At 50.1% G+C, this 25858-nt stretch overlaps 1 protein-coding gene across 2 annotated transcripts in view; it reads right to left on the reverse strand.

The window, feature by feature from the left end:
- Positions 1-25858, reverse strand: part of ANXA6 (annexin A6) — a 52404-nt gene that overhangs the window by 7403 nt on the left and 19143 nt on the right. Inside the window, exons 8-24 of one of the 2 annotated variants that reach the window (XM_082651227.1) lie at positions 24249-24305; positions 23326-23419; positions 22802-22897; positions 22114-22172; positions 20731-20853; positions 19212-19270; positions 17729-17807; positions 15939-16020; positions 14582-14676; positions 13903-14016; positions 12461-12551; positions 11562-11641; positions 10904-10957; positions 5869-5886; positions 4988-5081; positions 3636-3731; positions 856-914 (exon numbers count right to left, since the gene is read on the reverse strand). In XM_082651227.1, the coding sequence (XP_082507353.1) occupies positions 856-914; positions 3636-3731; positions 4988-5081; positions 5869-5886; positions 10904-10957; positions 11562-11641; positions 12461-12551; positions 13903-14016; positions 14582-14676; positions 15939-16020; positions 17729-17807; positions 19212-19270; positions 20731-20853; positions 22114-22172; positions 22802-22897; positions 23326-23419; positions 24249-24305 (1350 nt within the window). The remainder of the gene's footprint in view (positions 1-855; positions 915-3635; positions 3732-4987; positions 5082-5868; positions 5887-10903; positions 10958-11561; positions 11642-12460; positions 12552-13902; positions 14017-14581; positions 14677-15938; positions 16021-17728; positions 17808-19211; positions 19271-20730; positions 20854-22113; positions 22173-22801; positions 22898-23325; positions 23420-24248; positions 24306-25858) is intronic. The other variant, XM_082651228.1, reaches the window with a different exon arrangement.

Here is a 25858-nt window from a genome sequence, read left to right on the forward strand (position 1 = left end):
AAAGGAACCAGTCCTACCAACACCTTCATTTTGGACTTCCGGCCTCTAGAATCGTTAAAGAATACATTTCTGTTGTCATTGAATTTGGGACAGCAGCCCTGGGAAACTAATACAGGGCCCAAGGAGCAGACACAGGACACGGAATACATGGGCAGCCAAGGCCCACCTCTGCTCCCCAAGGAGCTCTGAACACCAGCTGAGGAATCAGAGCCGGCACACGGCGGGGGCTCAAGAGACGGCTGTCATGTTTGTGGACAGCAGGCTGACAGGGCTCTCAGGCTCACTCCCACCAGACTGCCTGCGCAGGCTCTGTCAGCAGCTGAGACTCCACTTGCTGGGCTGAGAGGGTGGCCAGAGTGGCTTGGGTTTTCAGGAAGCCAGGGCTAGTCCCAGAGCTGAGCACTTGCTTCCTTTCGTGATCGTTGGTCATAGGAGACACTGTGTCATCTGCTAGAATGTGAGCTCCAAGGGGCAGAGACTGTCCTTTTCAGCCCTGAGTCCCCAGAATAAGTTTCTCAACCTTGGCGCCTGGGACCAGATCGTTCTTTGTTGCGGGGATCTGTCCTGTACTTTGTAGGATGTTCAGCAGCGTCCCTGGTCTCTACCCACCAGATGCAAAAAGCAACACTCCCCAAGTTGTGACAACCAAAATGAGTCTGAACATCGTCACATGTTGCCCGGGGGGCAACGTAAACCCTGGTTGAGGACTACTCTCCTAGAACCAGGCACGAGGCAGATGCCGATACCTATCAAATGGGCGGAAACAAACACAATTCCTGATCCAGGGGATGGCGCACATCTGTGTTTGTGGGGGCAGAAGTGCTCGAAGGGAAACGAACAGACAAGTCTTCTTACCTTCATAGATTTGTAAAGTTTGTCGGCAAAGAAGAGAGGCTTATTCTTGACACTTTGAACTGGTAGGAAGAGGAAAGAGATGCAGGGAACTTGGTCAGAGGAGATGTGCCCAGACCATGGGCTGCTACTGCTGCTAGAGAAGTAGCATCTCCTCTATCCGCAACCTGGGCCCAGGATCGTTGCCAACGCCAGGGTCATATCCAGGGCCTGACACTTTCACTCCCTCTTCCTGACGCTGCCTCCTCTGTCTCATCCCTAGACCTGGCTCTCACTGGGTTGCAACTCGCTTCCTGCTAAGGTGCTTGCAGCTAACTAAGGCTAGTAGAGGACTCAAAGGGAAGAAACCACTCGTGAACCCAAGGTACAGGGCCTCAAACTCGTAAGGGCATCAGAATCAAAGAAGAACTTGTTTAAAACTCAGGTTTGGGGCTCTACCCTAGAGACCCAGATTCAAGAAATATTTCAAGCAGAAGTTCTCAAAGTATAGTTCCTGGAAGGCATCCGCATCATCTGGGAGCTTGGTAGAAATGCACATTCTCATGCCCCATCCGAGATGTGCTGAATCTGCAACTCGGACGGTGGGTGGCCAACTCATCCCACTTTTCCTGGGACATTGCTGGTTTTAGCACAAACCCAGATGGTTGGTCCCTCCATTCTGGTGCAGCCTAATGTTTGAGAACTACTGATTGAAATATGCCAAAGAACGTCTGTCAGTATAATTTAGGGCACGGTGCCAATCTCTAGGGCTGAGCGTTGCCCACTCTTGCCCCACTGGCAGCCCCCATCCCTACCCCAGATACTGCCTGCCTAGCAACCTCCCACACTTTCGCAAGGCCTGGGGGTCTCTAGTCCTCAGCAGCTGCTGGATTTCAAGGCTCCAGAGCTCACGGGGGCGGGAGGGTGTCTCAGATAGCTTAAGGAGGAGGAATCAGACGCCAGGACCAGAAAGCCAGAATGACTCGGGATATAAAAGTATCTCTATCAGGAAGGCAGGGGGCGAGAGACTGGAGCTGTGCATCCCAAGGGCACAGTCATGCAGGAGACAGGCCTGTACCCTCCCCTGCAGCAGGCTCGGGAACCGTGGGAAAGATCACATTACATACCCACCTTCCCAGGTCCTTATGTAGCTCCCTACCACCTCCCAGACAAACCCTAAGCTCCTTGGCCTGAAAATCAAAGCTCCTGCCTGCCTCTGCTCTCTCACTGCCTCTGTTGCCCATTCTCTGAACATTCTGTGAATTCCTTTGTGCCTCTGTCCTCCTGGTAAGGAGAAGTCTGCTGTCTGCCTTCCACTACTTTACCTCCCGAATCCACATCCCCAGTCCCATCACCTCCCCCAAGGAGCCTGCCCTGACTGGGAGCCTGGGGCTCAGTCAGTGTGGTTAAGGAACAGACTGGGCAGGAACGTCCATCCTCTGCAACCGTCCCCGAAAACCTTCCCCAGAACCTGAAGCCCGCCACCTGCCTCTGAGGACCCCGGGGCCTGCCGTGGGATGGAATGAGGTGGAGTGGTGTGTCGGTACGCACACTCGTGCACACGCGCATACACATGGTCTAGGTGGGAGGAGAGAGGACAGAGGGAGAAACACGAGGAAAAAGAGGTCTAGACGTGTCTCCATAGACCAATTACTCTGGTGATTAATCCTAGCGTGAGCTTTGGGCTCGGGCGGCCTCTGGTGTGAGTCCTGCCTCCACCAGTGACATGTAACCTTTCTGAACCTCAGTGTCCCACTTTGTAAAATAAGCAGATAAAAGCACCTCGTAAGGATTCAACCAAAGCTGTGTGCAACTGGCTTCACACAGTGCCTGGCAGGAAATAATAATAGAAGCTAACCTTCATCCAGTGCATTCTATGTGCCAGGGGGCAATGCTTTTAAGTGTTGTATAATTAACTCATTTAAATCTGTGTACTATGATCACATCCACTTTACAGAGGAGGAAAACTGAGGCATGGGGTTTCTGTGACTTGCCAATGGATGTAACTGTACAGATAGTAAGTGGCACCGCTGGGACTCTACCTGGATTCACTATGCTATTCTGCCTCCTAGGTATTGTTCCCAGGTGGTAAAGACCCACTGAAAGTTAAATAATAACATCACAACAATAACACCTCTGCTCCATCTGTTCTAAAACACCTTTTCTTCGAATTTGAAGTCCCTGAAATCAAGATGCATCCTGTAATTGAAGGCAATTATGTGAAAACCTTCCACTGACACCTCCAGGTAAGATGAAAAAAAAATGTGCGTCAATACAATGCATTTTGTAGTCATAAATAAGACGCTGCTAATCACTAATACTAAGAAAAACAAGTTTGACTTTTGCTCATATCTACTCATCCGTTTATACACATGGAGAAATTGAGATCCAAAAGGGGAAAGACTTCTTCAAAGGTAAGAACTCAAATTACACAATAAGAGAGTAACCAAAGAGATCCAGGTGCTGGGAGGAGGGAAAGGTAAGTGTGTGTGTGTGTGTGTGTGTGTGTGTGTGTGTGTGTGTGTGTACATACCCAAGTCCTGCAGGACACTGCACCCCCTACCCAGCCTGGCCATCACCCTCCCAGCCACCTCCCCAGAGAGCACTGTTTCCTCACCCTGCCCTGCAACCCAGAACACGTTCTTGTGTTATCCTGCCAATCACACACAGGCAGAGCCCAAGGAGTGGCAGTGCTTATTTTCCAGTACTAGTAGCTTAGGAAACTATAGAGGCCACACTCATCCAGTGAATCTGGCCATGTTCCCTGTGCCCCCCAGCCCCTTCCCTTGGTCCCCACCAGTTACCAATGGCCACAAACACATCTCGGACATCCCCGGACATCCCCTTCTTGATGGTGTGCTCCACGTCATAGTTGGTCATCTTGACGAACTCCTGGAAGACTGGCCCCAAGAGAAGCCCCAGAGGTGGGAGGTGAGCTTTGACTCAGAGGAAGGGGGGAAGATCACCCCTCCCCAACCCACCCAGCAGCAGCAGGTATGGCTGCAGCCCAGACCTAAATGCATTGGTCAGGACTGCTGTGGAAGCGATGTTCTGACCTCAGGGCTCCCTTAAGCTCAGCGCCAAATCTCTATCAAGTCAGACAGTGCCCCAGAGCTTTGGACAAGTTCCAGGAACCCAGGCATGGGTAGTAGAAGGAGCATGCATCCTATTCCCAGCTCTGCCACAAGCTCATCAAGTTGACCTGGGGTGAACCCCTCCCCCTTTCTGGGCCTCCCCTTCCTCCTGGATAGAGGTTTGTTTTGTTTGTTTGTCTGTTCGCTGTGCTGAGGCATGAAGGATCTCAGTTCCCTGACCAGGGATCCAACCCGTGTCCCCTGCAGTGGAAGCGTGGCATCTTTACCACTGGACCACCAGGGAAGTCGGGATAGAGACTCATGTAAGTAATCACAATGCTAACACTAAGGAAGTTACCAGGTGCTAAGTGCTTTTTGTGTATTTATTTTTTGTACCCTCACAACAGTCATGTGAGGTAGAATTAAAATCCTTAATTTATAGGTAAGGGAAGTAAGGCACAGATATTCAGTAACTTGCCCAGGGTCACACAACTGATAAGTGGGAGATCTGAATGAAGGCATTCCAGCTCCCAAGTCCGTTCATTTAGTGACTGTGCGAAAGCACTTTTACTGGCAAGTGCCAGGCATACGCGTGTCAAAACGTCCATGTCTTAGTGGTAAGGGCACTTCATCATCACCTAGTGTCAGGGCCGCCACATACGGGTGTGCCCTGTGCACCTGGCAGCCTGGTGTGTGTACATGGTCCTTGTGTCATTATCACCCCTCACCGCCTTGCTCCTGGCAGACGTTACCAAAGAATCAAGACACAGAACCTTCGAATCCTCAACGCAGCATTCTAGGCAGCCACTACCAATCCACTGGAGTTGGCCTTGGAGGGAAAAGCCACCTGCCATCTCTTATCCCAGGCATCCCACATGCTTCCCAAAGGAGGTGAAGAGAGCTGGCCCGAGGCTGAATGATGCCGTTAGCAGCAGAGCCAGGACTAGACCTGGCTCCCAGTCCCCATTGGCCACCACACTCCCTTGCTGGGGTAAGGAGTGGGTGCGTGGGCAACTAGCTCCTATTGTCAAGACTAGGGGGTCTTCCTGCTGACTTGGGAGGGGGAGGGAGTCAGGCCTCACCTCTCCGGAGGTGCTGATAGCTACGCGTGCAGAGGATCATCATGAAACGTGTCTCCAGGGAAGATTTGTCTCCACTGGGCGTGTCTGCTATTTCCTGCAGAGCCCGGGTCCGGGAGAGAATTTGAGAGGGAAGACACGAGAAAGCCTCGTTTGTTATTCACTTTCATGTCTGCCTGGGCCGAGGGCAGTTAGAAGCTGGGCTAACTCAGCCACCCAAGGAGGCTGACGTTGGCCCCTTCCTTCTTCCTCGGACTCCACATCCCCCCTCCAGTTCCCAGAGACCCCGTGGACTCACCCAGAGGAGCTGAGCACAGAGCACTTCCACCCTGGCCTCAGGGTCACGGGACTGGGCCCAGGGGAGGGGCAAACAGGCACTGGGCATGGACACTCAGACTTCTCCTTCCATCTTTAAACCCCTCTGAAAGCCCCTCTGGGGAAGTGTGTCTGTGCACGTGTGCAAGGAAAAATGGCCTAGCCAGTGTTTCCCCAAGTGGGGTAAACAGGCAAACATATTTTTACACATCACATATGTAGGCTTCCACAGTGATCTTCTAGCCAGCTATCAGTTCTATTTACATCGATATGAAATTTCCTTTAAAATAACTCATTTTGGGTTAAAATAAAAAGAGTCCATTTAAAGAAAATTATTCACATCTGGTGGTATGTAGCACAAATCAGGCAGATGGTGGGTAGTGAAGTTTTGGGAAACACTCGCCTGGCCCATATGTCACCCACCGGGGTTCTGTGGAGGCCCTGAAGGGGAGAGAGAGAACCTGGGGGGGCACGCCCCCAAATCACTGCCTTACTCTGCCCCTCAGCTCCGCCCAGAGGCACAGCCAGACTCAGACCTTTAAAATCCACGTGAAGAACCGGGCACTTACCAAGATCTCAGCAGCCACCTGAGAGCAAGGAGGAGACAGGAGAGAGAGGGGGGAAGGCAAGAGTCAGAGGAGGCCCGGAGAGGGGGCCCTGGGGTGCAGGTGAGGGAGCCTGGCTCCGGGTGGCAGAGGTCCCACAGTTGGGGGCAGGGAAGGGGCTGGGAGGAGGCACCTTCCCCCGACCTTTGGGCTGGAGCTCAAGATGAGGACAGGTCTGGGAATTCACGATGAAAAGTGTTTACTGGAGGGGTAAGAGGAGGGCACAGGACAGGACACTCTACCCCTCACGCCTGGCAACCTAGGGCGGCTCCTCAGAGCCACGGAGAAGTTCGACGTGAGATGTGCCCTGTTTCCTACACCTTTTACCACACTCGGAGTTGAAGGGTCCTTAGGAGACCTGTCATTTACCCCCTCATGTTACAGACAGGAGACAGGAAAGCTGAGGCCTGGAGGGGACGTGCAGCCGATCAGGTGGGAAGATGCCCGTTGTTCAAGTCATCTTACAAGGGTGAATTTTCATCATCACGTTATGCTGAACACAAAATTCTGAGGTTAGGACACTACTTTGTTAGGCAAATAGCTGTGACTCGCAGGGCCTGGGAACAGAATATAGCCAGTCCTGTGTACCCCAGACTGAGTTTTGCCTTTTCTTTTTTTTTCCGAAACTCTGCCAACTACTTTATTCTATTGGGCAGACTGAAATCATCCTCTTTATAAACATCTCAATAGATTTGGGCTTTAGAAACCTTGGCATTAAATAAATTTGTAATGTCTATCAAAATTCAAAATGCACACACCGCTTGATCAAGCGACTACACGTTGCTAGGAATTTCTCTTACAAATAAACCAGCAGAAGTCTTTGGAGATATTGTTCACTGTAATAGAGAAAAACTGGAAACCATCACTAGATCACTTGTTAAACAGGCAATGGTTCATTTAGTAATGGAAATCCACGCAGCGAGTAAAAAGAATCAGACTGGTCTACAGGGCTGATAAGGAGAGAGTTTCCATTTAAATTAAGCAGAAAAGTAAAGTACAGCATGCTGTGTATAAGTGTTCCTTTTATCTAGATGAGAAAAGATAAATGTATGCTCACTCTTACATATTTACTGGGAAGTCGTGCTAGAGGGGTAGTCAAGATACTGTTAACGGCGGCTACCTTCAAGGAGAAGGACTGGGGGGAAGAGCTTTTGCATTTTGTTTTATTTTTCCTGAAATTTTATGTTTACATTTCTTCAACATGCAAATACGTTAATTTTTTTTTTTTTTAAGTCAAATAGGAGTTATCAGAGCTACTAGGATTATGGGATGCTTCTGGTTTTTATTTACACTTTTCCATATTAAAAACAACCTGGTTGCACCTGGAGGACATTATGCTAAGTGAAATAAGCCAGTTACAAAAGGACAAATACTGTATGATTTCAAATATATGAGGTCCCTAGAGTAGTCAACTTCATGGAGACAGAAAGCAGAATGGTGGTTGCCAGAGGCTGGGGGGAGGGGGAGTAGGCAGTTGCTGTTTAATGGGTACAGAGTTTCAGTTTTGCAAGATGAAGAGATCAGTGGATGAACGGTGGAGATGGCTGCACAACAGCGTGAATGTACTTAATGCCAATGAACTGTACACTTCAGAAAGGTTAAGATGGTAAATTGTACAATGTGTTACGTGTATTTTACCACAGGTTTTTTTTAAAAGTTATGCTAAAAAGTCTAGTATTGCTATTAAAAAGAGGGAGATGTTTAAAAAATGAAACAAAATGGAATCTAAAGTGTCAAGATTCTTCACTTATTTGGATGAGAAGAACCCCCAGATATATTTGTTTTTTCAAAGCACTTTAAGACCATCATATTTGTAATATGAAAAATGCAGTGGGTAACTACAATAATTTTCCAGATATTCAACACAAAAGCTTTTCCTTATTAGCTGAGCCACTTCATGCCAAAATTAATCTCCAAAAGTTAGAGTTACCACATGACCCAGCAATTCTACTCGTAGACATACACCCAAGAGAAATGAAAACATACGTGCACATAAAAACTTGTACACAAATGTTTATGGTAGCATTATTCATAATAGCTAAAAACTAGAAACAACCCAAATGCCTATTAGCTGATGAATGGAGGTTAAAAAAAAAAGTAATATATCCATACAATGAAATATTATTTGGCAATGGAAAGGAATAAAGTACTGATATATACTATGATATGGACAAACTGTGAAAACATTACAATAAAGTGAAAGAAAGTAGCCACAAAGGGCCGTATATTGTAGGATTCCATTTATATGAAATGTCCAGAATAGGTAAATCTATATAGGCAGAAAGTAGATTAGTGGTTGCCTAGGGCTGGGGGGTTGGGAGGAAATGAGAGGAACCACAATATGTACTGGGTTTCTTTTTAGGATGATGAAATTGTTCTAAAATTACTGTGGTGATGGTTGCACAAGCCTGTGAAGACACTAGCAACCACCGAATTGTATTCTTTAAATGGGTCAATAGATAGTATGCAAATTATATTTCAATAAAGCTGTTATATTAAAAAATAACCTGGAGATTGAATTATCTAAAAATGGCTACAATTTTCATTTCACTCTGGGTCTATAATAATTAGATTATTTACATGATTTACTGCTCACACTGGAACACTGAGAGTAAAGGGCAAGCTATTTGCAATACTGTGGGGCAACAGGTAAACACTGGCCATATGTCACCTGATCATAACAGACCCAGATTTCCAAGAGCTTGAGGTTGTTCTCGATGCCCAGAGTGAGAGCCTGGGAAGGAGGAGGTGTAAAACCAGCAAGCACACACCGTCAAGCACTAATGTCATTATTTTTCTGGGGGACCTTGGCTCTGCATGTGAAATGCCTTCAATTTTTGTATACATTTTCCTCCAGCATTCCCAATTCACCTCTAGAAATCTATTCTAAAGAAAACAATCATGAATGTGATGAGAGTTGGTTGCCAGGGAGAGAGCTTTTTAAAAGAAGTTTGGTAGATTCTTAAGTATTTAGCCATTAAATGATGCTATTGATTTTTAAAAAATATGTTACCGTATTCACAGAATACTCATTTTTAACTGTTATAAATCAGGAATCCATTTTTATAAATACATGAAAAGACAACTAGAATAATATATTCTAAAATAGCTATTATTAGTAGTAGGTTATGGGGTTTTGTTTTTGGTTTTGCTTGTCTATTTTCTAAAGTTTCTACAAAATAATATGTATTACTTGAGAAACAAAATATTTCTAGCTATAAGGAAATGAGTCCACATTAAGATCAGGGTCTAGCAACTGTGAATCTGGGGAAGCAGCTGAGTTGGGCGGGGTCTGGCTCTGGCTCCCTTGGTTGACTCCACCCAGGTTCTCTCTCCCGGCTTCTCTCCTGAAAAGTAGCTGCCAGCGAGGCCCACCATTGCCCCCTGCTGGCAGCAACTAGAAGCACAGCCTCCTAGGCGGACCAGGCACCAAGTAGAATTCCCCGGAGGATGAATTTCAGGGTGATGGATGGATTTGGGTTGAGCTTTCAGGAGAAAGCGAGGTTCAAAGACCCTTAACGGCACAATGGGGCTGCTCACAGCAGTACTTAATAAATACCTGCTGAATGAGGGGATGAAATGTGGTCTCAGCAAGCCAGTCTAGTGGGGGGCTTCCCTAGACTGGGTTCCCAGGCTAGCCCCCCCTAAACATATCTATAACACATTTGGAATACCTTATCTGAATGGAACCCTGCAGCTTCTGACAACTGTATTCCAAACAAGGGGCAGGAAAACTAGATACCAGCAGCTACCTGGTTTGGAAGCTGCAGGGAAATTACTATTTTGGGTCCTGGAGAATATTAAATGGTATTAAGTGCAGGTTTTGGAGTCAGGCAAGCCCGGCTTAAAATCACACCTCGGCCACTTACAAACTGTGTCCTTGGATAGGTAAGGGGCTTCATTTTTCCTCCAGTAAGAAAATGGGGTCATACCAAAGTATGAAATAGCCTCAGCATCATACTCAGTACACACTGTAACAGTTCTGTAGTTGTCGGGTTACAGGTACAGATTCTTCAGCTCAGAGGGTGCTGTAACATTTCACACCTCTGTTGGCAGAATTCAGAACAGGGCTGCTGCCCTGACTCCCAGTCTATCAGGGCTCTTTTCAACCCACCAACTGTAAAAGAAGGGGGCTGGAAACACTGGCTGTGGTATCTATGCCTGACCCCTGGACCTGGGCCGGGCCAGAGGATGCCGGGAAAAAGGCACAGGTGAGTGGGGACAGTGCAGATGGCCTCAACAGGGACTCCCCATCCATGGGGACCCAGAGGGACAATGGATTTGGGGTTGTCCAGCCTCCATGAGAAGCCATCTCCAGACCTCAAGCTCATCAGCCTTAGAAGCAGGGTAGCAGCAGAGCATCCAGGAGACCCTATAGAACCCCCTGCCCCCCTATTCACTCAACAACAGATATATATTGAGTACCAACCATGTGCCACTTTGGATACATCAGTGAGCAAAACAAAGACCCCAGCCCTCGATGAACTCCCTTTCTAGGTCTCCCAGGACATTCTCTTCGACTTGGTCACATTTTATGGATAATAAACGGAGACCTTTAGCACTCAGGCCCCCTTCCCAGCAAGCTCCCAGACCAGCGCCCTCTGGGTCAATTCCACCTGGGCCACTGATTTGCTGTGTGACTTTCAGAAGCCATTCACGCTCTCAGGGCCTCCATTTTCCAACTGTAACATGAGGGGCCTGACCTGGACAATCCATAGGTTCCTTCTAGCTCTGAGGGTCTAGGGCTCGAGCTCTACTCTTCACACAGGAAATGTCGGTAGAATCAGCACCACCCTCCCAAGCCTCTCTCTGAAAGTTCTGGAAAGTGTCCTAGTCTCACTTCTAAGGGTGGAGAGGTGCAGAGGCCAAAAGTCTAAGTGTAGCCGGTCACACCAGCCATGTCCTGCCAGATGCCTTCCCCACTCCCAGATAGCCAGGGCCTGGCATGGACAGATGTCAGCTGGAGTCACTGGGCAGGGGATGGGGTGGGGTGTCTCACCTGGGCATCTTCCCGCACCCGGTCCCGATCTTCTCCTCCCTCCTCACGGTTCCCCTGTAGCAGGACCAGTAAGAAAGTTCAGCCTCCAAACATCCACCCTCTCTGTCCCTCAGTAGCCACAGGACTTTGCTCAGCCACTCACCTCTCTGAATCCTCTCCCTCATGTGTAACATGGGGACAATAAACCTGCCTTCATAAGGTAGGCAGTCATGAGCATTACCACAAACATTGGGAAGGCGCTTAGCCCAATGCCTGACTCAGACACACTGAGCTTGCCATAACTGTGCATCAGGGCCTGGCGCCTGGGTTGCGAGAATTCAAGACATGGTAACAGAAGCTCTTGGATGATGACACAGGGAAAGGTCACCTACATGGCTTTGTCCTGTCAGCTGGGGGCCCAAAAAGCCAGGTTGAGGGCAATCAGGGAAGGCTGCCTGGAGAAGGGGGCACTAAGCCAGCTTTGAAAAGTGAACAATGGAGAAGGCATTGCACAAGTAGTAACTGCCTCAGTGGTAAGACTCTGAGGAGGCAGCAGGGGAAGACATCCTCTCCTCATCAGGAGTGGACTCCTAACTCCCTGCCCTTCCCTGCAGCAACCCTTCCCCCACTCCCAGGGCCCCAGAGGGCCAAGCAGGCCTGGGGCCGTGAATTCACACACCGTGGCCAGAGAGATGAGGATCCTCTTGAAGAGGCCGGACGTGTCTGAGCTCAGATCGTCTTCCAGGGACTTGTGATAGTCTGAGACAGAGAAAGGAGGTGTGGGCACCTGCTGGCCAAGAAGGACATGGGATGGGGAAGGGGTCCTAGAAGGGCAGACTGAAGTCAGAGCAGTGCTGGCGGGGTGGTGGAGATGAAGGAGTTTGTAGTTGGCTCCTGGGGGCATCCAGCTACGCTCCTGTTGATGTTGACAGCGATGTGCCCATCGGTCCATCATCTCCCTCTGCTCCTGCCCCTGCTGAGGGCTCCGTGCCTCTCCCCCCTCCCATACAACAGCCTCTCTGTCTTCACTCTCTTTCCTACCTTCGCTTCTGCATGGCAGTTGCTGGACACAAAAGCACAGCTCTGATCATGTCACTTCCCTGCTCAAAGACTCTACCATTTTAAAGCTGCTCAGAAGAGGAAATGCTTAAAACGTTTTTGACTGACACGCAAGGTTCTTCAGGATAATATGGGATCATTTGTTAAAAATTTATTAAAAATTTCAAGACGGTGACAGCAAAGCATGTAACCAGGCACAGGGCCTTCTGAATGTGGGGCCTGTGTGACTGCACAGGCCAAACGCCCATGAAGCCACCCTCTCTCTCCAGTGGCCTGGGTGCTCTCTCTCCCACTCCCAGTCAAACCCTCTTCTACCTCCAGGCCTCTGTCCTGCTGGGACTCCGTCTGGGGCACCCTTTTCCCAGATACAGGGCTGGGCACACCCAACGGGCTTATCAAAGCCTCGTGGCCTGAGAGGAGGGAGATGGGGCAGGGCTGTAGGGTGAGGCCAGGAGCTGGGGGACCTGCTCTTCCGCCCACACCTCCCAGCGGCACTGGCCCCAGGCCTCCCACACTCACCCTCCTTATAGGCCTCATTGATGGCCCGGATTTCGGCGTTGGTCCGAGTGGCCAGGATTTCGATGAGAACCTTTTCGTCTGTGCCAGCTCCCTAGAAGGTCAAGGCAAAGAGGAACTGAACCACAGCCCCGACCCCCGTACAGAGGCCCGACGGGGCCAGGTCAAAGAGACCCCTGCTCCAAGAAACCACGCAGGAGGTCAACGCTCAGACCAAGCCTTCCCTAATTTTCTTTTTACCCTCAGATGTGGCCCCCAGACCAGACCTTGGCACAATCAAGGGACCATACTAGCTTGTAAAGATTTCCAGAACCTCCCATGAGAAGTGCTTTGGACCAAAAATTTTAAAAAGAAAAGAATATACAGGATATGGGGGTGTGTGTGTGTATAAAAATGCTTAGATGCATACATATCTGAATATAAATATTTATATCTAAGTACATAAAAAGGACAGAGGACATGCATCACAGTGTAACAGTGATTGCGGTCTCCGGGTGGGTGAGGGATCACAGATGATTTTTATTTTCTTCTTTTTTGCTCTGTGTATGTTTTCCCAAGCTTTCATGGTGAACACATATTTGTCAGAAGAAAACAACAAGTTCCGTGCTTTAAGGAAAACAACAAGGTACATCTGTTTACATCTGGATTTGACGGATGATACATGGACTGAGGCAGCTGAGGAACCTATTATTCTAAGGTCTCCACTTTGGGGGAGGGAAGGGAGGCAGACAAGACTGGCTGACTGACGGATTCAAATATCTATTAAACACCCATTATGTGCCAGACACTGTGCAAGCTGCTGGGGCAACGGCTATAAAAAAGGTAAGACGTGTCTCTGTCCTGGGAGGTTACTGCCCAGTGGTCAACTGGTCTCTGGGTTCTCTGACCTGAAGGAAAGCTTCAACAGTCTTTTTATTAAAAGCTGGTGTGTGATGAGGACAGCCTTATCCTCAGAGTGTTCTGAGATCCATGGTCTAGCCCCATCCTTCTCCTAATTCCATGTTTTTAAGTCATTCATTTTTTTGTCCAGGAATTTTAAAAGGACAATAATCTCAATTTGCTTTGCCCAGGGAATGTCTGCTCTCCTCTTAATCCTTAAGGAGCCGAAAACTCTAGTGGTTTCATGTGGTTGTCAAGTCAGGCACTCGAATCAGACAGACTTGATCCAAATTCCAGCTCTGCTACTTCCTAGTGCTATGACTTTAACCAAGTAACTTAAGCTCTGAGCCTCAGCTTCCTCATCTGTAAAATGGGGACAAAAGAGAAGCCTTGCCTTTGTGGGTTGATGAGACAGGGAACTGAGCTAAGACACTGAGCCCAGGATAGGTGTGGGAGGGGCTCTACCAAGGAGTTACACCCAACACACCTGGGCTTGGGAGGAGTGCCTGTGTCACCCACAGCACCCACAGAGACTGGACCCTACTCCCTTGGTGCCCACACCTTACCTCCATGGCTTTCTTCAACTGCTTGGCATCATAATGGGCCGGTGGCATCATGAGCCCCAGAATCAGCCTCGCCAGGTCTCCAGAGAGCTCAGACTTCAGGTCAGCCATCAAGTCCTGCAGAGAGCAGAACCAAGGTCACGCCAACATCAGCACTTGCCCACATGTGACTTGGAACAGGGAGGAGACGTGGAAGGAGGAGACGGGGGTCCACGTGGATGCAGGGATCGTGGGAGCCTGTGTCTGTCTTGGCTGACACTGGGTTCACTGTTTTGAGGAAGCCAGAGAGGGTGGGGGAAAAAAACCAAGCTGGAGGAAGACCTGCTTGTTCTCCTTGGAGGCAGGAGAGAGAGGAGGAAAGGGGGCAGTGCCATTTCCATCCTGGGGAAACTGGTCAGCCAAAACTAGATGCCACTAACACAACTCATATCCCTGATCGAAGCTCTAAGTGGAGCCAGTCACACACGTGTTCCTGACCACAAGGAACCCGGGGTGCAGTGGGAGGGAGAGGTGTGTGTGCAGGCAGCCCAAATCCAGTGCCGGAGACACTCCAAGAACACGTGGCCACAGCGGGGGGTCCCACTGCCATGAAGACCCAGGTGCAGAGCTGGCTGTGACAGGCCGAGCTCCCTCCAAGGAGGAGCGTGGACGCGGGGCCCAGGGCCCAGGCTGAGGCCCTTACCCGGCCAAAGTGAGACTTGAAGGTCTGGCGGATCTGCTGCCGTTGGGCGTTGCTGCGGTGCGTGATGATGTCAATGATGGTGTCCTCGTCAGTTCCTGAGTCCCCAAAACCACAGTTCAGAGGAAGGCCTTGGCCCAGCTCCCCCATCTCCCCCAGTGATGGGCCCCATCCACTTTTGTCAGGGTAGAGACCAAGATAGGCAGTCTTATGCCCCCAAGTCCCTGCAGGAGCCTTGCTTCTGGCCCAAGACACTAACTTCCCCTGGATTCCTTCTGCACTTCTTTCTGCTGTGTCACTAGTTGAGGAAACAAAGACCCCTGGGGGAGCAGAGAGCACTGGGTGGAGAGCCAGGGTTTCTGAGTTCTAGTCCCAGCTCTGGCAATGGCCATCCCCTTGGACAAGTCCCCTCCCCTTCTGTTTCACGAAGAGCTGGAGGGGTTACTAAGGGATCCTTCCAACCTGACAACCTAAGTCCTTTTGGGGACCCTGCGTCCTTTCTCTGTAACGCCCTGAAAGCTGGACCCCAAGTCCCTCTAACCACAGCAGGTTGACTCTGGAAGGCATCAGGGTACCATTTCCTGCCCCTCAGATCAATGCCATCAACCTCAGACCTGGCACAGGACTCTGTCTTTATTTATTTATTTAGTTATTTTTTAAGGACTCTATCTTTCAAGAGCATTTTTACCCCTGTCATCTTACAGTCCTAGATATGCTTGGTAGATATTATTATTCCCATGAGACAAATGAAAATGAGGCCCAGAAGGTAAAAGACTTAGCCCAAGCTCCCCTGGGAGGTGCTGTTAGACAGACGGGGGAGAAAGGGCAACGGAAGCCAAACCCAGATGCTCTGTCCCCGCTGGCCTTCCTGAGGACAGGCCACCCACCCACAGGTGGTTCTTCTCATCTAAGCCAAACGGAGGCCTGGATGTGGGCAACCAGCAGGGGGTGTTCCCACGCCAGAAATGGCCTCTTGGGTTACAGGGTCCACATCCCTTATTTTATGCACGGAGATACTGAGACCCCCAGGTGGGTTACGGGACTTGCCCAAAGTCACACAGTGAGTCCGCAGCAAAGCCAGAGCAAAAACGCAGCCTTATCACCTAGTACTTTTTTCTATACCAGGGCCTGGGAGCACCTTGGTCTCTGGGAATGTTCCTTACAAACGCCCTCACTCCTCTCCTCCCTAGACCTAGGGAGCTGGAGGCTCCAGGCTGGTGGAGACTCAAAGCAAATAAAGTGCTCGTCATCCTGCAGATCCCAGTCTGAGGCCTCAGCTCTTGCCCCTGCCAGGCCCATTGCCAGACCTGACACCCTGCTGCTCCAGAGGCCAAGCTGGTCCCTTTCATGTGCCCCTTACCAAGTCCCTTCATGGCTTTCCGCAGGGCTTTGGCATCTGTGTCAGGGTTAAAGTCACCAGCTGGGTGCACAGTTCCTTTCACCTGCAAGAAGCAGAAAGTGACTCAGCAGGTGCCTGGAGGCCCCCCGGGGGCCAGGCCAAGAGAGGAGCATGCGAGGGAGGGGAGGCTTTTTCCCCATGAGCCCCAAACCAAGCAGCTTGGGGGGAAAGAGGCGGGGGTGAAGGCACAGCAGACAGACCCCTGCCCTAGAGCTGAGAGAGGGAGGAGAGCGACAGACCCAGGCCTGGGAGCAGGTCAAGTGCTGTCAGGGGAAGAGAGGCCGGGCTCCTGCCCCAGGAGTCAGCTCTGGCCCAGCTGCACTGGAACCCAGTCCCTCGGAACCCTGCCCTGTTGCCAAGGTCTTTTTGCCTCTTAGAGAAACGCTCTCCCTGAAAAGGAAACTGAAATGTTCTGAAATACCAGAACAGAGTTGCCCAAATTTCAGTCACTCCTAAATGACTTCATCATGTTTTCTATATTTGTGTACACCCTATGTTATTTCTTAATATTTTAACTTAATTCAGCTTCTTTTCTGTTTTATTTAAATGCATTCATTTTGAAGGGTATTTAAATATGCCTAAAGGGCAAGGATTTTGGTCCATTTCGTTCTTTGATATACCCCAAGAGCCTGCAGCAGTGCCTGACACAGGGGTAAGCTCTCAAAAAAAATTTGCTCAATGAATTAATGAATGAAAATAATTTTATATCACTATCATGAATAGAAAGTTGGTGTCATGTGCCATAAACTGATAATAACCCATGAAAATAAATGTCATAGAAACAAAACACATGTTTTCAAATACCACCTAATTTAACAAGACACCGTTGCTTGCCAGCAGCTGTGAACCTGAAGCTAGCTCTCTCAGCTCTTTGTGAAAAGGGGAAATTAGCGACTATGGCAAAGCCGTGGCACCAAACTGAGACTCCTTCTTTGACATTAACAATAAGGTTGATGAAAGTGAAGTGGGGCAGCTTTCTCACTATGGGGACTCAGTGTTATTTAATGCCATGGAGGTCCCCCTCCCCAGAAGAAAAACGCAATTCATTTCTCATATGACTTAACATCATCTGCGATGACAGCTCTTGCCTTATGATTGGGGAAACGCCGTCCTATAACATCAGAGCACAAGAGCCCTTGGAGGGCATCCAGACTGCCATGTCGAACAGCCTCGTCTGAGAGATGGAGACAGAGAGAGGTGGGGACCCGCCAAAGGTAGCTAGCGAGTGAGTAATAGAGTCCTAGGTCCAAATATTTTCGTAGGGGTCAAGGGCTACCAGTCCCTGGATGCGTTTGCCCTGAGTACTTCTGTGAAACCTTTCCTTCTTGCCCTGTGTGGACTCTGGGTCTGAGGATGGTCAGGATGACCAAGAATCCCCCAGTGCACCCAGGGGTGCCCAGCTGTTCTCAGTTTTCATGCCTCCAAAACCCAACTGTCGGACCCAGGATGGGACAGGCCCCGCTACTGAACCAACCAAGTCTCCATTTGGCAAGGTCTGTTAGTAGTTAGTGGGGCAGAACACCCCCCAGCATGTGAGAGGTGAACGCAGGAATCAGATGCCAACACCAGAGTGCCCACCCACCCATCCATCACTCCGCAGAGAACAGGAAGCTTCAAGACGTGAGACTCAATGTCTCGGGTTGGCCACCAGGGGGCAGCTGGGTGCCAACCAGAGCAGCAGGAAGGTGCGAGCAGAAGAGTGGAAACTGTGGTCAGGAGGTCAAGCAGGCGGGGTGGGGGGAGGGTCTGACCTCTACTCGGGCCACTGCACTAAGTTCCCACATCTGATAGGCCACCTGCGCTGCCTCCGGGAAGAACTTGCCAGCAGCACTGGAACGGAGGGTGTTACGGAGAGGACAGGAGGGAAGGTCATCGTGGGCAACACTCACACACAACACAAGCACGCACGCGCGCGCACACACACACACACACACACTCATGCACACACACTTTAAGTAAATCCATCTGGCTTTCCCTTCTCTGCAGCCTGGGCCTCACCCATTCACCATAGCCCTCCCTCCACCTCTGAGAACCTTCTACCCTCTCTTGCGACCCCCCCCCCCCACCATGCTGGCTCTGAGCAGCAGCCTTCCTGGCGCCAGGCCCCACGCAGGAGATGATTTCTCTAGTCCCTCAACCTCCCCTTTCCTCTTTATAATTTGAGTGACTTCTATCCAAGTCTCCCCTCTCAGACACGTCCATGACCAGCTTAGGGCCACGCCATCTCTACCTCTCCTTCTGCCAAGCACCCCGGTTTATTAGTTGCCAGGTAAATATCTGCTGAACTGCATCAGCCCCTAAGGCGCTTAACAAAGGTAAACGGGAGGCTCTCGTATTCCCTACTTAACTAGATCATTAGAAGCCCCAGAGAAGGGAAATCAGAGTACCTGTAGCTCCTTTCCTAGCACCCAAATCTGGTCAAGTCATGCCCCAATTTAACGCCTCCAATGGCTGGTTTTCTGCTACCCTTAGGTGAGGTTCGTGTGCCAGCAGGAGGCCCCAGACCCTGCCCACCTCTCAGCCTCATCTCTCCCCAGCATGCTACAGAAGTGTGACCTCAGTTACATAAATGAACCAGGCTGTGCCTTCTCCTCTCTAGGCCCTTTCTCCACCCCAAACACTCCCTCCAGGCCCTGTCTTCACCTCTTCACCTTCCTCCTTGCATCTCAGCCTCATTGTCTCCAGGAGCTTCCCCGCCCCGTCTGGCATAGTGCACCCTCTGAGGGCTCTCAGAGGCTCGTATACTTCCCCATCATGTACGTACACCCTGGTCTGTATGCTTTTCTAGGCCGGAGGCATCATCACTGTGCTTCCCCTCAATGCCTGCACATGGAGAGTACTTAATAGAGAGGCTGAATAAACAAGGAGTCAGAGCAGGCATCTGTATTTTTTCCATTTAACAGATGATGAAACCGAGAAGCACCTGTGAAGAAAGTAGCAGGGCCTAGACCCTCATATTCTGATTCCTGGTCCACACCCCCAGGCTGATTTCCAAGTTCACAGGAGTAGACGTCTCCATGTATGGGAGACCACACTCATGTGCACATACATGGACACGCAGACTTTCACCTGTGGGGTGCTCTGACCTTCGGGGAATCCCCAAGCCCATCCAATCCATCATCCATCCATCCATCCACCCATCCATCCAGATGAGGCCAAGAGAATCCTGACCGGCCACGACTGCGGCCACGCCCGAGGCCACGCCCTCCAGCCCTCGGCCAGGAGGTCACTTACTCATCATCTCCCCCACACAGCTTCAGCAGAGTCTTCTTGTACTCGCCAGAGGTGTCGTTCTGGGGAGAAAGACAGAGAAAGGTTACCTCTCACTCAGCCCTGGGATCCTCTCAGACAAGGAGGGGAGGTTCTCCCCCAAACAGGGGGAGGCTGTCCACGTATTCACAGCAGCCCTGACTCTCCTCCTGTCTGGAGGTGGCTGAGACCAAAAAGTGGTGTACTGGTAAGTAGTAACAACTGGCTCTCCGGGAAAAAAAGAAAAAAAAGCCCTGATTTGTAGCATTTGCCAATTTCCATGGTGTAAATACCTCCAATGGACAATTCCAAGCTACCGATATGCCTTTACTGAACGTGGAATTAAGAAGAGATGCCTTCCCCAGACAGCTGGCCTCAGCACACCCCTGCCACCAGATAAGCCCCAGCCGTGCTCTCCCACATGAAATAGTCCATAAGATAGGGCTCCCTGAGCAAAAACATTGGGAGTGCCAAAACCAAACAAACAAATGTACATTTGATAGACACGGCATATTCCACATCCCTCTTGGAGCCTCATAATGGACATACTAAAGTGAAGGCTGTGAGAAGTGCTGAGGTAAAGAAGCTGACTTATCTTTGCTTATTCTACTTTTTCCCAAACGTTTTCCATGGGACATTTTTGCACACAATGCCTATACAATTCCTATTTAGAAATACACTTTGGGGGGCTTCCCTGGTGGCGCAGTTGTTAAGAATCCGCCTGCCAATACGGGGGACACGGGTTCGATCCCTGGTCCGGGAAGACCCCACATACCGCGGAGCAACTGAGCCCATGTGCCACAACTACTGAGCCTGTGCTCTAGGGCCCGTGAGCCATAACTACTGAAGCCCATGTGCCTAGAGCCCGTGCTCCGCAACAAGAGAAGCCACCGCAATGAGAAGCCTGAGCACCGCAACGAAGAGTAGGCCCCGCTCGCTGCAACTAGAGAAAGCCTGCACACAGCAACAAAGACCCAACGCAACCAAATATCAGTAAATCAATAAATAAATTTATAAAGAAAAAAAAAAAGAAACACACTTTGGGGAGCTCAGCTTGAACTCAGAAAGCTTTATTCCACTCACCTGAAACAAGGAGAACTCAACCAGCTCTGCATCTGTCTCCTGTCTCCAGTCTCGTGGGCTGGACAGCCCAGAGTCATTGCCTGGCCCAGGGCCAACAGGTCCCAAATAAACCCTCCTTTGTGTTCTTCAGTGCCTCCTGCTGCCTTCAGGAGGCTGATCTCTCACTGCCCTAGGGATGGAGCCCTCAAACTGGATTCAACTTCATGCTCTTCATGGCCCCGCCCTGCCTTCCTCTAAAGAGGTGCCTCAGGTCTTACAAGCACCCTGGACACTTGCTCCTCTGCTGAGCTGCCTTAAATTTCCTGAAGATGCCACAGGCTGAGGCTCCTGGAATCCCCATGAGATGCCCAACTTTCCAGGACAGTGCCTTTTCTCTTGGGAGAGCTCCTCAGCCCTCTCTGTACCCCCGTGAGCACCTCACCTTGATCATGCTGTACAGGGACTTTTCATATTTCGTCCGGAATATCTCCCGGATGTCGAGAATGTCCAGCTCACTGCGGGAGACCATGATGCGGATCAGGGTGTTGTCCCGGGTCCCCAGCCCCTGCAAGACAAGCGGGTTTGGGGGACAGGGAGTTGAGAGGGGGCTGGAGTGCTGACAGCCCCCAACTCAACTGAAAATACAACTTTTTGAGACAAAATGTTAAAGTTAAGAACGAAAGCAGCAAATTGCCAATCCCTCCAAAGCTCCCTGTGTGTCCCTCCTGCTTTTATCTCCTTCCTCCCCCACCTCATGTCATTCCATCCTTGATACCCTCATAATTTTACCTAACTTTGTAACTCTAAGCAATACGTGGTTTAGGTTTGCACATTTTGGAACTCTGTAAATACACCCCTATGCATTTATTTGTCCATGATGTTCCTGATGGACACTGGGTTGTTTCTAGTTCTTTCATAATATGGACAACACTGCTATGAACGTTCTTATGAACACATCATACAGGCAAACGTCTCTGCGGGGCCCAGCTGTCCAGCTCACTCTGGCGCTGGAAGACAGAGGATGGGCTACAGGCCACTTGTCCTTGTGGGATGGCCATGCAGGGACTTTGGGCCTATGGCCTCTGGCAACAAATGATTCATTCAGCCTGGTGCACTGTGGGAATATCACCACTTTCTGTGTGTCATGTGTGTAAAGTCCTGGGAAGCACTACCCTCAGTACCCGGGTCTCAGGGATGAACATCACGAATCTTGGCAGAAAATGCCAAACTGTTTTTCACTTATTTACGCACATTGTATATAAACATTCTGTTTAATAGTATTTAAAAAGCATGGGCTTCCGATTGGGATTGACATATACACACTACTATGTATAAAATAGATAACTAATAAGGACCTACTGTATAGCACAGGGGACTCTACTCAATACTCCGTAATGGCCTATATGGGAAAAGAAGCTAAAAAAGAGCAGATGTATGTGTATGTATAACAGATTCACTTTGCTGTCCACCTGAAACTAACATAACAGTGTAAATCAACTATACTCCAATAAAAATTAAAAAAAAAAAAAAAAGCATGGGCTTCCAACCCAGCTGGTTAGCTGGATCGGCTGGACAGGCTGTCACTGCACCCTCTGATCAATCATGAGGACAGGGCAGGTATTGGGGGGACAGGTGTGTGACCAGGCAGCACTCCAGGCTCTGGAGCTCACCTGGGACCAAGTGGCATCACGCTGTCCTGTGGTCAATGCCTTGAACACTCGCTTTGGCCGGTGGACCCCAAGGATTTGTCAGACTCCCAACAGTCCTGTGGAGGCGTGCAGAGCCCCCATCCCCCTACCTCACTCACATCAACCCCACCACGCACCTTCATGGCCTTGAAGAGCCTTTCAGCAAAATACTCTGGGGTGCTCCGGACGCACTTCACTGGGAAGAGGGAGGAAGAGGTAGTTATTCCGGCTGCCTCGGAGGGACGAAGGGGTGGCCCGAGCCCTTTTTTGTTTCCGTTCCTTGGGGGTCACCAAGTTCAAACCTGGGAAGAACCTGGCTCCTGAAAAGCCGCAGTCCTAGAGCACCCCAGACCCACCACTTTTATCACAAACCCAGGGGACAGAGAAATCAGAAAATGGGCCTGTTGTAATGTGGGGAGTGTACTGCAAGGACCCCCTTCCACTTTCTAGTCCTTCGGGGTTTCACAGGGAACCGGGTCAGGTAGGGAAGCATCTGGGATGGGGCTGGGAAAGGTAGTTCCTCAACAGAAAGGTACCAGCTGAACCTCTGGATCTTGCTGGCAGAGCGGGTTAGAACCTGACTACTTTAAATAGGGTTGGTGGGGGATAGCTCTGGGCAAGATGAGGGCTGGGCCGTAGCTCTCCCCCAAGAAACACATACACACAACCTACCCCAGGCTCAGACATACTGACTCTTGAAATATCTGGCTTGCAAACAGACAATCTGGTTTTCTCCTTCCCACCTCCATACCATACAATTCCCCGTTCCTGTGTCAGAATCCCTGAATCCCTCAAAGGCCCCAGGAATGCAATGTCAGGACGTACCCACAGCAAGCATCAGCTTCTCAAAGTCCCCGGACAGCTCCCCTCGGATGCTGGCTTCGATCGGCTTCCCCGTGGTCTTCAGATACTCATCAAACACTGTGTCCGACAGACAGAAAGGGGTGTCAAGAGTACCCCCATAACACTGGGAGGAATGGGGACTTCAGAAGGGGAGGCACAGTGGCCAGGACCGGAGTGCCACCATGAAGGTAGGGCTGGCACCTAGGGAGGGGTCAGGGAGGTCGTGCACATCACCGGCCACCATGCAGCCTCTCTGCGTCTGCTGTGAGGGACTGTGTACACCTCCTGCTCCAACATGAAGACAGGACTGGTACTGAGATGGAGGGGCTGAACATCCTGTTAAGCCTCTCATGAGGGCCTATACAAACCACCAACTAATAAAATCAAGACTAGTGTTTGGGTTGTGGATGGGGCAGCTATCATGCTCCCTTAGCAGAAAAGGAAACGAGAAAGGGACTCTTGGCATAACTCGAAGGGGGCAGCGGTAGGTCTTTTCTGGCGCTTACCCAACCGAAGGTGCTGCTTGCTACGATTTCCCAAAATGTAAATGAACTGGGCTTCATCTGTTCCCCATTTCAGTTCCCCTGCCTCATACAGGTCCTGAAGGGGAAGAGGTGAGACTTAACTAAAAGAGAAAACCGCAGGAGACAGAACTCACCAGCCAAGCCACTCAGAACTGCTGCCAGATCCCTGAACATGCCATTAATTGGTGGCCTCAGGACATTTGCATATACCTGTACAGCTTTCTCCCTTTCTTTCTGGGGAAACTCCTACTCAAACTTCAGGGCCCAGATTAAATGTCCCATTTGTTCTCAAAGCACTTCCTGATATCCCTAGGCAGAGTTCTCTTTCCTTCCCTCTCTCTTCTAGGCTTCCTGTTTCTTTATAGCTTTGATCTACTGTATATTATAATAGTTATATGCCTTGCTTCCCACTATGACATGGGCTCCTCGAGAACAGGAATTATGTCTTACATTCTCTGTATCTACTGCTGCAGTGTTACTGGCACATAGTGGGGGCTCAAAACACCTGGAATGTATGGTATATCCACAGGGAGGGTGTTTGTGTGATTAATATATGACTGTCTCCCCAGTACTGTCCAACTTTGTTCATTTAGGATTCCCCAATGCTTGGCAGAATGCCTGGCACATAGTAAGTGTTCAATAAATATTAATTAACTGAATGAATAAATGAACAAATGATGAAAAGCTCCAAAATACATCTCACCAACTTTACATACTGTGTACCTTTGAAAGCTAACTTAAGTCCTTTCTTCAACAAAGCACTGTATAAATGATGGCTGTGAGTCAGTTATTTCTGGCATCTGATGCAAATTACTCTGCCTCCAGCCCTTCCCTGCATGCCCAACCTCTCCCCTCTCTCAGGGCTGCCTCGCTGTGCCCAGGGACCTCCACTGGTGCTGATTTACCTGGACGTCCTGCTGCACCAGGTCCTCGCTCACTACATCATCCTCCTCCCTGGTTCCCTGGGCAGAAAGACAAGGAACACATGGTTCAGATACCAGAGCCAAGACAAAGCCTAGATGCCAGTGGTAGAGACAGGGAGGACTGGGAAAACCGTGGTGGCCCAGAGTGTCCAGGAGAAGAGACTGACAGCAGCCACTGGATCAAGACCACAGCACCTGGGAATTCCCTGGGCGGTCCAGTGGTTATGATCCGAGCTCTCACTGCTGAGGGCCTGGGTTCAATCCCCGGTTGTGGAACTAAAATCCCACACGCCACGCAGTGCAGCCAAAAAAAAAGAAAAAGAAAAAAAAAGACCACGGCATCTATTTTGCAGCAAATCATAAGGCCCCTCCCACTGGCTTCCCCCTCATCCTTGGAGCTTGGACCAAACAGAGGAGTCCTGAGAATAACCAAGGTCTTCCTAGGTGCCTCCACCCCATACTGGGCTCCTAGTTATGTGGGCAGAGGTCAAGCCTATGCTTATCTCCTGTTCCCCCTGAACTGTGCATTTCACGATCTCAAACCCCCTGGTTCTCTTTGGGAGCGAGCCTAAGGAGACAGAGCCGGTACGCTTACAATCCGTGCCATGTAACCGCCTGCTGGATGTTAGATATTGAGGAGGCCACACCTTTGACTCCAAGATACAGGCTGGCACGCTCCTGTCCGGAACATGAGCTTTGAAAATGGGGGCAAAGGCCACGCTTTCCCACTCTTGAAGAGCATCTCCTGATAATTCCGCAGCTGCTTAATACCGAATGAGGATAGTTATGGTAACAAGAGGAAAAGAACTGGGAGCAGCTGCTGTAAGATGAGGGGAGGGAGGGCAATGAAAGAAACAAAGAGGTGGCTTTATATATAAACCTTCCTAAAAGTTTGGTCCTTGGAGCTGGACTTGAGATACCTCAATGCCTGTTCCCAAGGGGCTGAGCAGGGAGAGGAGAAGCAGCAGGGTGGGATGTGTACTCCAGCCACTGCAGTCGCGCAGAATGCAGGCCTGCTGTTGCCAGAGCTTTCGATTATTCAAAAGAATCTAGAGATCTGGTTTTGGACCAAAATCTCCCGAGTTTTAAATGTTAGCAACTAACTCAAAGTGTTTTTTTAAAAAAAACGTATGTGGGGGGAAATGAACAAAGGAAGAAACCCAACTTGGGCAGGCAGAACTCAGCCACGGACACCAGTGTGCAGCATCTTTACGCTCTTTTTTATGTCATCCGTGGGTGGGAGGGAGTAGCAGGGCTTGGCTATGGGGGAATGCCACGCAGGCAGCTCCAGAGATGCTATGACCCCGCTGGCGCCCCTGCTGGTGAGCTCAGGTAGGTGCAGCGGCTGGGGAAGCCTTGGCAGGAGCGAGGCTGGAGAGGAGGGGGAAGGGGTACGTGCGGAGAGAGGAAGGAGGACACAGGAGCACAAGAGAGACAGGGTATGTGAAAAGAAATGCAGGTCACCTGCCTGTGCAAGCCACGGGGGACAGAATAGACCCTGGACGCTCAGATTCCACACCCAGGTGAGCCAGAGAGAAACCATCTCAAGTTTGAGGATAAGATGGGCAGAGGGAGGGGGGAGGCCACAAAAC

Source organism: Grampus griseus (assembly GCF_964374135.1).
Source record: "Grampus griseus genome assembly, chromosome: 3".
In the NCBI taxonomy this organism is placed as follows: domain Eukaryota; kingdom Metazoa; phylum Chordata; class Mammalia; order Artiodactyla; family Delphinidae; genus Grampus; species Grampus griseus.